Source organism: Hippopotamus amphibius, chromosome X (assembly GCF_030028045.1).
Source record: "Hippopotamus amphibius kiboko isolate mHipAmp2 chromosome X, mHipAmp2.hap2, whole genome shotgun sequence".
In the NCBI taxonomy this organism is placed as follows: domain Eukaryota; kingdom Metazoa; phylum Chordata; class Mammalia; order Artiodactyla; family Hippopotamidae; genus Hippopotamus; species Hippopotamus amphibius.
In genome coordinates, this window is record NC_080203.1 from 124,303,411 (window position 1) to 124,318,383 (window position 14,973).

At 43.0% G+C, this 14,973-nt stretch overlaps 1 protein-coding gene across 3 annotated transcripts in view; it reads left to right on the forward strand.

Annotated features, from left to right (window-relative positions):
• The first annotated feature begins 7,668 nt into the window (after window positions 1–7,668).
• The window catches only part of ASB9 (ankyrin repeat and SOCS box containing 9), a 29,988-nt gene continuing 22,683 nt past the window's right edge, over window positions 7,669–14,973 (forward strand). For all 3 annotated transcript variants that reach the window (XM_057718249.1, XM_057718251.1, XM_057718250.1), the window contains exons 1-2: window positions 7,669–7,838; window positions 8,095–8,299. In XM_057718249.1, the coding sequence (XP_057574232.1) occupies window positions 8,215–8,299 (85 nt within the window). In that variant the 5' untranslated portion in view covers window positions 7,669–7,838; window positions 8,095–8,214. The remainder of the gene's footprint in view (window positions 7,839–8,094; window positions 8,300–14,973) is intronic.

Below are 14,973 nucleotides of genomic sequence, written 5' to 3' on the forward strand. Positions count from 1 at the left end.
CTGAACACTAATATAGATTATTTCATTTTTTCACAGGATGTGAAATGTTTTATGCCCAAAGTGGTGTGATTTCTTACAATTTCAATCATGTTTGAAGTGCTCTAGGGTAACTTCTCAAGTCATTTGTCCAACACATTTTTACTCAGCATCTATTATGTGCCAGACACAGTTTCAGGCTGTGAAAAAGGTGAGGTCCTTGCCCTCAAAAAGCTTATGTGTTAGTGGCAGCAGGGAATAAGCTTACACATGTCATCATGTCAGGAAATGATAAGAAAAAGCAGATTGGGGTAAAGAGTGATGGTGAAAGCCACTGTTTTAGATAAGGTAACTGAATTTTAAAAGAACTATTCATGTGTGTAGCTAATATTTATTATTTAATTTTTACTATTAAGGTTTTAGTGACTTTTTACAGCATATTTTCAGTACATCATGGTGGCTTTTTTTGTTCTTTGTTTGCCTGATTTAATGTAGTAATCCTATTATAAAAGTATTTTTTTAATTGAAGTATAGTTGATTTACAATGTTGTGTTAGTTTCTGGTGTACAGCAAAGTGATCCAGTTATATATATATATATATATATATATATATATACACACACACACCTATTGTTTTCCATATTCTTTTCCATTATGGTTTATTACAGTATATTGAATATAGTTCCCTGTGCTATACAGTGGGTCCTTGTTTATCTATTTTATATATAGTAGTTTGTATCTGCTAATCCCAAGCTCCTACTTTATCCACCCCCCACCCCCTTTCCTCTTTGGTAACCATAAGTTTGTTTTCTATATCTGTGAATATGTTTCTGTTTTGTAAGTTCATTTGTGTCGTGTTTTAGATTCCACATATAAGTGATATCATATGGTATTTGTCTTTGACTTAGTATGATAATCTCTAGGTCCTTCCATGTTGCTGCAAATAGCATTATTTCATTCATTTTTATGGCTGAAGAATATTCAATTGTGTATATAAACTACATCTTCATCTACTCATCTGTCAATGGCCATGTAGGTTGCTTCCATGTCTTGGCTATTGTAAATACTGCTGCTATGAACATTGGGGTGCATGTGCCTTTTCAAATTAGAGTTTTCTCCAGATATATGCCTAGGAATGGGATTGCTGGATCATATGACAACTCTATTTTTAGTTTTGTAAGGAACCTCCGTACTGTTCTCCATAGTGGCTGCCCAATTTACATTCCCACCAATGGTGTAGGGGGTTTCCCTTTTCTCCACAACCCCTCCAACATTTGTTATTTGTAGACTTTTTAATGATAGCCATTCTGACTGGTATGAGGTGGTACCTCATTGTAGTTTTGATTTGCATCTCTCTAACAATTAGCAATGTTGAGCATCTTTTCCTGTGCCTATTGGCCATCTGTATGCCTTCTTTGGAGAAACCTCTCTTTAGGTCTTCTGCCCATTTTTTGATTGGTTTTTTGTTGTTGTTATTGAGTTGTATGAGCTGTTTGTATATTTTGGAAGTTAAGTGCTCGTTGGTTGCATCGTTTGCAAATATTTTCTCCCAGTCTGTAGGTTTTCTTTTCATTTTGTTTATGGGTTCCTTTGCTGTGCAAAAGCTTATATAAGTTTGACTAGGTCTCATTTGTTTATTTTTGCTATAAAACTAATTTTTGATTCCTTTTCCCCACAAACTATGTTGTAATGATTTTCTAAGTTTCAAACCCTTTGAAACTATCCTTTAACATTGTTGTATCATATTTCTTAGCTATTTCCATATTGTTGGCTACTTAGATTATTTCTGATTTCTTGCTATTATAAATAATACTAGTGTGAACTTCATTTTTTATAAATCTTTTAAAATTGAAGTATTTCTTAGATGTTCAGAGTGATTATTTACTGATTAAGAAAAGTATTTAAAATAATAGTATAAAATAATTTAAAATATATACATAATGAATCATTTTAAGGGAAAAGTATTTTCATAACCAAATACCACATATTATCTATTCATATACCATCTGTCTCTACATATAGACATCTAATATATCTATCTATATACCATGTGTCTATCATCTATCTGTCCATCCATCATTTATCTGACTATATCCATCATCTGTCTTGACCCATTATTTAAAAAAAAAATAAGCTTGCCTGTGTCACTTGAAGATGTAAACCTGAACTCTTTGAAAAGCCCATAAATTATTTAAAAGTTTGGGTATGTCATTCAACATCTCTAAGTTTTTGTTCATATTTTATTAAGGAACTGTTTCTCCCAAAGTAATCCTCCTCCCTGATATTTCTAATATTGGCATGTCAAACAAACCTGAGGTTTACAGATAATTCTTTTTTCAGTAACAATGCTCATTGCTGAGATGATTTTATGCACTTAACACAAAGAGAACAGCTGACACTTTAGAGACATTGCCTGAAGCTGTCGTGGTGAGGGATGAATCGTTGTCAGGGAAGTGTGCTCTCTGAGAGGACCTCGCGTTTCCTCCCATCACAAATCCTTGCCAGGGGCCGCTCCTGCATGGACATTTGCATGAGAAATACATCATCTCCTTCCTTTAGCAGAGTGTGTACCAGAACGAAGACCCGGATCACATTCACAATAGCAGCTTCATTTTTTAACAAGAGTTTAACCTATTAAAAAAATGTATACTAGGTTTTTATTTTCATTTATTAATTTATTCCCTGCCATTGTCATAGCTTGAAAATCTTTCAGCTTAAAGAAAAATTGTAAGAATAATACAGTGAATTTACAATAACCAGGACATGGAAGCAACCTAAATGTCCATCAACAGATGTGGTACATATATACAATGGAATATTACTCAGCTGTAAAAAGCAAGGAAACTGGGACATTTGTAGAGACATGGATGGACCTAGAGACTGTCATACAGAGTGAAGTGAGAAAGAGAAAAACAAATATCGTATATTAACACATATATATGGAATATAGAAAAATGGTACAAATCAACCGGTTTGCAAGGCAGAAATAGAGACACAGATGTAGAGAACAAACATATGGACACCAAGTGGGGAAAGCAGGGAGGGTTGGGGGGGAATGAATTGGGAGATTGGGATACCAAATAGTACACTCTAAATATATGCAGTTTATTGTCTGTTAACTGTATCTCAATAAAACTTCTTAAAAAAAAAATACAGTGACTATTTGTACATCCACATTCATCACTTCAGTTCATCAGTCGATGGGATTTTGCCACACTTGCTTATGTCTTTCTATGTTTGTATGTACATTATGTATGCATATGTAAATATACATATATGTATGCATGTGTATACACACAACTATATACTATACACATATATAAGTAAGCCCATATATAGTGAATACCTATACACATTTTTTTCATTTTAATTTATTTATTTGGCTGCTTTGGGTCTTCGTTGCTGCACGCGGGCTTTTCTCTAGTTGTGGCGAGCAGGGGCTACTCTTCATTGCGGTGCATGGGCTTCTCATTGCAGTGGCTTCTCTTGTTGTGGAGCACGGGCTCTAGGCATGTGGGCTTCAGTAGTTTCAGCACACAGGCTCAGTAGCTGTGGCTCCCAGGCTCCAGAGCGCAGGCTCAGTAGTTGTGGCGCACGGGCTTAGTTGCTCCATGGCATGTGGGATCTTCCCAGATCAGGGCTGGAACCCACGTGCTCTGCATTGGCAGGCGGGTTCTTAACCACTGCACCACCCAGGCAGTCCTACACATATGTTTTTAAATGAACTGTTTGTGAGTAAACTGTGGATGTTGTGATCCTTCACCAGGGCTAGGATGAGGAGGAGGCAAGTGAGGCAAAAATTTAAGGGGGCACTGAAAAACGCAGTCATCAGGAGAAAAATTTTAGTGCAATATTAAAAAATTCAAATGTTCAGGGTAAAAAAAGCCCCTGATGACCAAAATATCAAAAATGTTAATAAAGACAGGCTGTGGTTTGTTTTACAGCCCTGCATAATTGTGCAATGAGAACCGTGTTCCCAATCAGCCCAAGGTCCTGGGACATGTGGCTGCTGGGTTTTTGAGGAATGACAATGGCTTGCAAAGAGTGGGCAACGTGGGTTTTATATATACTCAAGCAATTTGACTGTAGAGCTTGGGTTAACTTTTTCTATTTGGTGCTAACTGTGTACACAGCAGCACGCATTTCTCCCCTCTGTGTCACACTCCTGTGGCTCCACACTGACCTCTTCAGTGAGCATCTCCTAAGAACACAGCTTCTTGGACATAACCGTGGGCGATGCAGTGATCACATGCAGGAAGTTTGACATTGATGCACTATGAGTATCTGATATGTCTGTATTTAAATTTCCGTGGTTGTGGCATTGATGTCTTTTATATCTTGTCCTCCCCAATCAGGATCCAATCAAGGATCACCGCATTTAATGATCAAGTCTCTCCATTCTCCTTTCCTGTAGAAAGCCACCCCCACCGCTTTTGTCTTTTACGCCACCCCAGCAGCATTTTTGAAGAGTTCAGCCCCATTGTTATGGAGACTCTCTCTCAATTTTGATTTGCCTGATTGTTTCCTCAAGAATACTGCATTATGCCAGATTTTTTAAAAAACACTTCCTTGTTTGAATCTTCCTGTGCTGGTCGATGGAGTAAGAATGAGTGACAGCTTTCTAAAGTAACAATATCAGCCAGCTCAGCGTGCAGAGCCAGTTAGGCAAGCATAGTGAAAACAGAGAGGATTTTTGCAGGAAAAGCAGATCATTCCAAATGACCAGAGGAGATGTGCACCTTTTAGGTTTTTAAAGGTTTTTGTGTTAGAAAAATTGCTAGCTGGAATGACAAGAGGTTTCAGCTCCTGGGCCAACTTTGACGGATTGGAGGTGACTTTTAAGGCTCCCGAAGGCCTCGGGAGAAAAGTCTCATAACGCATGAGTGATGTCAGCCACGGACATCTAAGTGAGGGGTGGGGCAGAGGCAGTGGCTAGTGTTAAGTCTGCACTTGATAAAGAATGATTATGGCCTTACTGCTGCTACAGGCCATAATTCTTTTACTTACCTAACCTGGGCCAAGTTTCCGGAACATGCAGACACACACAAAGACTGACTAGAAGCTGGTAAGATTGTTCTGCTCTTGTGGCTTTTTGTAAGCCAACCTATTTCTCTATAATCACAGCTCATATACATGTAATTTAGCTTTATCCTAATGTAGATCCTTAAAAATGCATGAACTTCCCTTGTAATGGTTTTCCAATTCCTGACTAGAACTGTTAAACAGGTAAAAAAAAAAAATTCAGTTCTCATTCGCCAACATCCACAGGTGGTGGTCAACATTATAAATATAATGAGAAGATAAAATGGTGATGAATTCCCTCCCAGATACTAAGGCAACACCACGGAAATCTTCTTTATTGTCATTTTGGACGATCAAGTTAAATTTGAATATGGAAAAACCTTATCTTCTTGGAATTTAATGAAAAGTAAATAAAGAAGCTCTACTATGAAGATTTTGCTCAGAAAGAATGGCAATGTTATCCAGCTTTCCCACTATGCCTGTCTGTTTAACTTCTTGTCAGCCAGTCTAAATTGGGAGTAAATTTCTCCCTCTCTGCCAAATACAAGTTTCATCATTCTTCGAATCTTTCCTGATGCAGTAGTGAACAACGTATATGCTTATGACCTTCTCGGTTAATTCTGCAAATAGAGCCAGAGGGCAAGATGGCAGTGTTTCAATTTTAAGTGAACAGCTTAATTAATAATTGTAGATTCACATGCAGTTGCAAGAAATAATACAGAAAGATCTCCCATAGCTTTGCCCAGTTTCCGCCAATGATAACCTTGTGCAAAACTGTAGTACAGTATCACAACCAGGAAATAGACATTGAGACCATCCATTGATCTCATTCAGGATTCTCATTTCACTTGTACCCACTCTTGTGTGTGTCTTTACTTCCATAGAAATGATCACATGAGCACAACTTGGACCCAGCATGTCCACTATTAGGAATCTTGCCTCCAGAAATATTTGTATATTGTTACTGAGACAAATTTGGCTCCACCGGCCTGTGCAGTAAAGCCAATCTACTGACGCTGGGTTGTGGTGAAGGAAAATATAGCATTTATTGCAGGGCACCAAGCAAGGAGAATGGGCAGCTCATGCTCAAATGATGCAAACTCTCCAATGGCCTTCAGAGGAGGGGTTTTAAAGACACTGTGAGGGAGGGGGCTGCTGGTTGCATGATGAGCTTGTGCACAATTCTCAGATTGCTTGGCATCAAGATGAAGTTTCAAGCATCAACAACCTTTGGATTTTGACCAATCTAGGGTAGGCATGCTTGCGGTCAGCAGTTTTCATCTGGTGGGGGTCTGCTTCCTGTGAAAACAACTTAGGCATGTGTGTCGACCTTTATCTATATCTTTCAGGGAACTGGGAGTTTGGTGATTCTGCAAGGTGGCTGATTTATAGTCTAGATTGTTACCAGTTTCCCGGCCCAACAGCTATTTTTTGTTTCTATGTCTTCACATTTCCTAATTATAGTAACTCTTGAGATAGCCTTTTGAACTCAGGGGAGGCCTGGGAGACTAAAGCAAAAGTCTTTTACTTCAAAGGGCAGGGATACAGGGGCTTGTGTGTGGCTTCAATTCCCCCTTTTCTTTGATAGTTCTCAATCTTGAGGGGAACAGGTTCAGGACAAGAAAGGGAATAAAATTTTGGATAGAGAGGTTAATCAGAAACTTGGCAGAAGAACTGAGTTTTAGAGGGACTTCGTTTCAATATGTTCACGAAGCCATATGTAGAAAAATATGGACTGCAGTATTTTCGCAGTAGTAAAAGAAAATGGGAATGTTCTGCCTCCATCATTAGGGGACTAATGAAATACTTTTGGCATGAAGTATTTATGGGATGCTATGCAGTAGTGAATAAAGAAAGGGACAGCTATTCTGCTGAAATGGGAAGATCTCCAAGACAAAATAAGTGTAAAAAGCATATATGATAGTATAATTACAGCTATGTGGAAAATGTAAAGGAATAAATGTGTATCCACATGTATGCACGGACATTTTAAAACATGAAGGACATTCCTCAGACTGTAAACAGCGGCTACCACGTGGGTCAACTGAGGCTCCATAAATCTGAAACAGTAAGGCTGTATCTTTGGTGTTAAAAATAATCTGTAATTATTTCACAGCCAGACTATGCTTGAGAGTAACTCAGAGCCTTTCTGAATGGGGAAGAAAATCCCTTTCCACTTGGAAGACAGGAGCAGGGTGTGTGTGTATAGGGCCGGGGCGGGGGGAGGGGGGTAGTCCGGAAGTCCAGGAGTGGCCATCAGCCTGAACCAGCACCCAGGGGTGTTGGGAAACTGGATTTATCTGAAAGGAGGTGGACAAAACCCCAAATGTTTTGTAAAGGCAAATAGGCGAAACCTTCACAAAGTAAAACTTTTTATAACTAATCATTGAAAGATAGCAGCTCTCCTCCAGGCCCCCCTGCCACCCAGCAATCCATTTTTTGCAATAGCAACCTTGAATTATTTATTTAGAAGTTAAAATATAATGTATGGAGGAGGGTGAGCTGGACATTTAGTGCAGTCAGAAGGAAGAAAATAGAAGTTCATTCCAAACCTGCATTTTTGTAACATATAGACACATTTTCCCATAAGAAACTCCCAGAAAAATTGAAACCACATGTGCAGATGGCCAGGGCGTGCTGTGTAAGTTGCTGTGCAAGCAGTTCAGCAGGGCTGCAGCAAAACCAGCTTTCTCAGCTCCTGGGTTCTGGGGCCTGTCTCAACAACAAGAAACCCCCAAACAGCAAACGGATCCCAGCAGGGGGAACACCGGTGCAGCAGGCCAGCGGTTTCCTCCCCCACTCCGCCCCCCATTCCCTGGGCTCTCCCAAAGTTACAAACTGTGAGTTTCCTTCCTGATAAACCTCAAGGCTTCCTCACTGATTGGTCTCAGTTTTGGAAAGGACGTGACATCAGCAACTTTGCAGACTTGGGGCTGGGGGGCTGTTGTAGGCTTTGGGCAGCCTCCAGCCAGTTAGGTGGAGTGTGTGTGTGTGTGTGCGCGCGCGCGCGCCCCCCCCGTGTGTGTGCGCGTGTCTGTCTGACCACAGGTAGTACTCAGATTACCCTGCCTGTTCTGTTCTCTGCCATCTGACCAGGACGGTGCCGTTCAGCCAGTCACAGCCCTGGAATTTCCCAGGAGCCAGGGGAGCATGGAATTTGGACTTTCCTGAACAACTGAAGTGGAGCGCGGAGCTTGCCCGGCCCAGGAGAGCACCATGGATGGCGAACCCGGGGGCAGCAAGCCCCCGAGGGCGGGCGACTCTCCGGACATCAGGCTCCTTTCCAACCCATTGATGGGGGGTGAGTCTAGGGGCTGTGGAGTCAGCCTGCTGGGGAGGTCGGTTAACATGCTTAGGAGAGAGGAGAGAAAAGGGTGGGGCTATTTCAGTGGATCCAGCTGAGATGTGGCCACGGGGCAGTTACTGGACAGATGTCTCCGGCTTGCTGATATCTGTCTTCCACACGGTTGTTCAAAAATGTGTACACCTCTCTCTGCAGGGTCCTGTGGACCATACCACAGTTTATTCTCCAGGAAAAACTTTACCTCCAAACTATTCTTTGTGGGTCAAATGTATCACTTACACTGGAGGTTTGAAAGTTACTTCTAAATAGGAACATCTTTACTGCTAAAATATTTACTAAAAGGTCTTAGATATTTGGCATTTGGGTGGGGCTGGGTTTATAAATGATGTTCAAACATTGAGCACTGATTGATTCACTTTAAAAGGAACCTTTAAAAGAAATTTTTTTTGGAATAGTGTCTTACAGGTATGATTCTCACCTGTCTCGTGGGGTCTTTGCTAATGTCTATGAGCCTTACGCCTCCGGGAAACTGTCATTTCCTGTGAGCTTTCAGCAGGTACCTGCTGACTGAAGGGATCCTGAAAAATGGGTGTAGGCATTAGAGGAGAGATGATTTATTCAGCTCCCTGGGAGGCTGCCCACAACACTTGTCAGTCAAAGGGACAAAAAGCAGGGCCCCTGCGGTCAGCTGGGACTTATTACTCTCTTACTGTTTAGGTGCTGAGGGGGAAAAGACAGAAGAAATGAAATACAAAATGCCTTCCCCCTGGCTCGTGGAGCAGACAAGAGTGCTCATTTATTCATTCGTTTACCCACTGTGGCTCGTAAAGTGAGTGGAGCCCTCAACAGCAAGTAGGATTTGGATCTGCAAAGGCAGACTTGGTTTAATTAGAGATATTGAGCATGAAGTTGGAGCAGTAGAAGGCAGAGTGGCACCAAAAATAACTTTTAAAAATGGATTTGATAAATACATTTTTAAAGCAGCAAACCGATCAATATGGGGAAGAATCAGTAATGTGGTTGACGTCTGCATAAGTATTTTACTGCTGAGTAGTTTTATGTTTATTTTTATTTCCATCTGAGAGAGGGGCGCCAGCCACTTTTCACTGTTTAGGGTTTCTAAAGGTCCTAATGTCCTAATCCAACCCTGGTTGGGGCTGGATGGGTGGGTGGGGGAGGGCAGGCATGTATTGGGTTGGCCCAAAAGCTCGTTCGGGTTTTTCCATACGATCTTATGGAAAAACCCGAACAAGCATTTTGGCTAACCCCATATACAGCAGACTGTCACAGCCGGCGTGCAGTGTCTTAGCCAGTCTAGTGAGAACGAGTTTGGAGAGCTGGAACCTGAAAATGAAGCTTAAGAAGCTACGTGGAGGAGCTTAGCCTTCATGAGCCAGGAAATTGGGAGCCATTGATGGTTCTAGAGTGGAGACTTGGCCATAATGAAGACCGTAAGTAGTTAATCTGGTAACCACAGTCAGGATGGATTGTGGAGGATTTATGAGAAATTCTTGCACCAATCCACTGCTTCTCAAACTCATGTGCATCAGCATCACCTGGATGGATTGTTAAAATGCAGATGGCTGGGCCCCACCACTTCTGATGCTAGGTCTGGGGTGAAGCCTGGGAATCTGTAGTTATAACAAGCTCCCAGGTGATGCTGATGCTGCTGGTTGGGGACCACACTTTGAGAACCACTGCATGAAGCTGACACCTGAATCAAGCTTCAGAAATGACAGAGAAAGGGAAAATATGGGTGATAATTTCAAAGGAAAGAGGAATCAAGCTATGTTGCTTGATTAAATATTGTGGCTAAAGGAGAGAAGCTGCAGTTTTCAGAGCCTAAGTTAATGTCAGATCAGAGGACTAGACAAGAGAGAAGTTGGGAAGGGGAGCTGGCTTGGGAGCAGAGCGAGGTAGGGAGGGGAAGGACTTCTGTTTTGAACATGAAGGTGCCAATGCCAGTGCCCAGGGCACAGCCTGACGGCGCGGGACAGAGGCTGGGCAATGAATACGGGTCAGGAATCAGACCTCAGGCCGTTCTGCAGAGGGGCTGGGCTGAAATCCTGGAGAAGACATTGTCCGATGGCCGATTGCCAAGAGCCAAGGATGGAGCCCTGGGACAGGTCTCCAGTTGAGGACATAGGACCAGTAAATTGGACAGAGAAGCAGGAAGATGCTTTAGTCCCAGTGAAATGACTCGGGTACTGTCATTTCACAGGGACTAAAGGAAGAGAGGTTTACCAAGAAGCAGAAATCACAAGGGTAGGTGCCAGGACCCCTCTGCTCTCCCAACTCCTCCTTCTCTACATCTGACCCACAGACTCCTGCATCCTGCCACCCAGCTGAGCCACTGCCCCCATGGAGCCTTCCCAGGCTTTCTCCTCCTCCCTACCCAAGTGGAGGTTCTCTCTGCCTACTGTGTGTCTGTCCTGCCCCTTGGGCAGAACCTCACTGATAGCTGGATTGCATTTGTTTATGCTTCGGAAGCCTCGCCCCTGGTGAAGTGTGGAATGTGAAACACTCAGGATGTTGTTTCCGAATGGCCCTGAGGAGGAACTCAACTCAGGTGAAGCGTATCCTCTGGCGCAGGACCAGGGCAGAGGGCAAGCCAGGGCCCAGGTGTGGTTGGTCTTGGGGAACTTTGCGGCTCCCAGCTGCACTTGCAGGCTTTTCTTTGCCTGCTTCTCGGGAGGAAGGGAGGAAAGGATATGATGATGGCGACCAGTTCTTTATAAAAGAGATTTAATTCTCGAATTCTGCCCCAGGAGCGGGAAAAGAATGTCTTTTTTTTTTTTTCCTGAAAATACCTTGTTATGGATTGAATTGTGTTCCCCCAAAAGATAGGCCGAAGTCCTAACCCCTGGTACCTCAGAATGTGACCTGATTGGAAATAGTCACTGCAGTGTAATTAGTTAAGATGAGGTCCTAGTGGAGTAGGAGTGGCCCTTAATCCAATGACAGGTCCTCATAAGAAGAGGAGAGGAGGCACACAGGGAGAAAGCCACATGACTACAGAGGCAGGGATTGGAAAGATGCACCTGATAAGCCAGGAAACACCAAAGATAGACACCCACCATCAGAAGCTAGAAGAGGCAAGGAAGGATTCGTCCCTAGAGGTCTTTGGAGAGAGCCTGGCCCTGACGACACTATCATTTCAGACTTCTAGCCTTCAGAACTCTCAGACAATGAATTTCTACTGTTTTCAGCCGCCCAAACTGTGGTACTTTGTTATGGCAGCCCTAGGAAACTAATTCACACCTACTCAAGAAACTTTGGAAAATACATCGAAGGATAAACTCACAATCTCCCGTAATTGCACTGAGCAGGTAATCACCGTTCCTGTGTTTAATGTCTCTCCTTCAGAGTTTTGCCTGCAGACTCAACACCTGTAGGGAGATTTTCTTCCTCACAAAATTGAGCCCACCCTGTAGGGAGTATTCCCATTTAAACAGAAGACAGGCAAGAACAAGCATGGAAAGGAAATCATTTTATACTCTTAGGGTGGATTTTTAGATGTTGGGGCACCTTGGCAGGGGCAGGTTTTCTGGGGGAAACCTGCCTGATCAGACAGAATGGGTGATGGGGTGAGGTCCCTAAGGGGGAGGCAGCTTGACAGAGACAGAGACAGGAGGGGCTGGGTGGTGGAAGTGGAGAAAGAATCACAGTGGACAGGACCGATGTGCCCAAGAGTTGACTCAATGGACTTTTCCATTTGTCTGTTTGCGACCATGAGCCTCTGTTTCTGTTCCTCTTTTTGTGATTTGTCCTGGAATCCAGCCAAGGCCCACTATCACTGTAAACACAGCACCCAGATTGTCTCCAGTGTTGGTGCAAACCACTGAACGCTGCCCCCCCGTCACGTCCCAAAGACTGAAGGCAAGTGTTCCCACCCTCTCAGAGCAAGCCACCCTCTCCCCCATCCCACCCTTGACCTTGCAAAATGTTTCCCAGGAGGAATAGATTGATAGCACTCCCAGCATTCACTGCAGGCTCTCAGGGCTTCGTGAATAGCTCTTTTCAGAAAGTACCAATTAGTGCATTTAAAATCTTTTCTGAAATACTGAAAAATTAAAAATTCAATCCAGAAATTGTAATAAAAATGAAATGGCAGCCTTCCTAATGTGCTGCAGGGTTTGATGGAGACTCAATTTAAAAGAAAGGTAAGTTGAATGGCACTAATTGGAGGACTTGTGGGGTCGTTTCATTAGGACAGCTCCCTGCCCCTTGTTAACCACGAGCTACACTAGTGGACCTGTGGCATTGCCAGTGACCCCATTTGGCATCTGTTTCTTGGCAGTAAAACCAATATATCTTGGCCGAAAGCATACTGGGGAAGAATCTTTAATATATACCAAGCGCTTGGATGACGTGTTATATAGATATAATGGCCCTTGAGTTTCAGAGTCTTCATTGGGGTCAGTGGAAAAGGGGATGTGACCTTGAGTTCTGCCTTCATCCATAGCCGCCTCCTGTGAGCAGCGTCCATGTTCTGGTGGGAATGGTCCCCTTTTCTTGCTTATTCTGCTCCCTCCAGCTGTCAGCAGGAAGGCAGGCAAAGCTGCTTTGGGGTTTGGTTGCTCATGTGTTGAGCTTGTAGCTCATTGCCTGCTTGTGATGTGGGCTCTGGAAACCCCGGAGAAACAGCTCCTGGACATCTTGTCAATATTTTCAAGAGCCAAAAAAGAGTGTGTGGATTAATCCGTGTTGCAAATTATGGCATTTGCTAAATGAGCTGTATATAAAGCCCATGCTCTCAATGCTAGAAAAATGTCAACCTTTCACAATTTAAAGTCTTTACGTAATCACTCAAGTGTTCAGAGACCAGCTGAGGCTCAAGTCTTTGTATACATTTGAGATGACTTTTGGCTTTAGAAGCACCTAAGGTTTTCTTCTGGCCTGGAGTGCTGGCACCCTATGATATATTCGCCAAATCCTATTCCGAAAGGACTTTAGATTAGGAAAGGAAGTCTCATACTGCTGATGGGAATATAAAGTGGTACAGCTGCTTTGGGAAATCGTCTGGCAGTTTCTCAAAAGGCCAAACACTGGGTTACCATATCATACAGCAATTCACTCCTGGGTGTCTACCCAAGAGAACTGGAAACATCTACCCACTCACGTTTGTACACGAATGTTCAGAGCAGCGTTATTAATAACAGCCAAGAAGTGAAAACCCCACAAATGTATATGAACTTTTTGGTCTATCTATACAAATATTTGGCCATAAAAAGGAATGAAATACTGATGTGCACTGCAGTGTGGGTGAACCCAGAAACATTATACTCAGGGAAAGAAGCCAGCCACAAAGGACCACATATTGTATGAGTCCACTTATATGAAAAGTCCAGAATAGGCACTCCACAGAGATGGAAAGTAGATCAGTGGTTGCGGGGGGTTGGGGGAAGTGGAAATGGGGGGAGTGACTGCTGATGGGCAAGGGGATTCTTTTTGGAGTGACAAAAATGTTCTAAAATTGATTGTGATGATGGATGTACAACTCTGTCAAAGCTGCTGAAAACCATTGAATTGAGGTACACTTGAAAGAGGTGAATCGTGTCGTATGTGAATGATAAATCATTAAATCTGGTAGATAGATGGGTAGCCCCCCTCCACCACCACATGGCCCAGGACAACACCCTGTGCTTCTCGAAGACACAGACCGTCTCTGCTATATAAATACTGTGTCCTACCGCAGGGTTGCGAAACCTCAGGTAGTCTTTTTTTTTTGTCTCTTGGAGAAGTCCATAATTCTTTATTTACCCTAAATAGAAGGAGTCATATTCCCACGATGAATGCATAGAAAGTAAAGCCCATTTTGGTCTACACTTGATAAGATAATTGCATCACTTTTACGAAATTGAAACAGTTCCAATTTAGGACCCAGATTACCTGCCTGGCTGTCAACTCTGATTACCTGAGGTAGCTTTCAGAAAGGTTGAAGAGTGTGGCAGCGGTATTTCTGAGCAGCTGAGTACTTGGAAAGAAAAAATGGCTTAATCATCACACCCATGGTGATCCAACTGATTTTCAAGACCTTTCTCAGTTTTCATCAGCTCTTCTCACTCAAGATTTTGTGTAGATGGTATTTTGCCTCAGCACCAACAGGGTAGAATTAGTTGTCCTTCTAATTCTGATTTGGAGATCAGTCTTCCATAGCTGCTGCCTGGACTGTAGTCTCTAAGCCTTAGAAGCAGCAATATTTTTCCTGAGAGCATTAGGACCCTCAGAGAATGCTGTGAGGACACTAATTTTCTACTGAGCGTAAGGTTTTGGAGGTTAGGAAAAGCCATTTCACTGAAGGTACCTCGAGCACGTTGGTGAGCCCAGAAGGGAAGCCATGGATGGGCAGCGTGTAGGTGAGCTCATTCAACTTGCTCTTCTCTAGTAAATGCCTCATGAATCCATCTGGAAAGATGATAACTTGCTCACAGGGACAGATTTTCTGGGACTCCGACAGCTCCAGGTGGCAGGCCTGTGTCAGCCAACACGTGTTAAGTCCAAAGTGTTCCAGCCTCCTCCTTGATGGGCTGGTGGTGGCCAGGCTTTAGTAACTACCCTGGTTCTCAGGTCTTCTGGGCTTTTAGGAGACACCAGTTTGTTCACGAGGCATGACTGGTATTGGACCATCCTGCCTCGTTTGCCTGGAGTGTGTTTACTCAAGCAGGCAG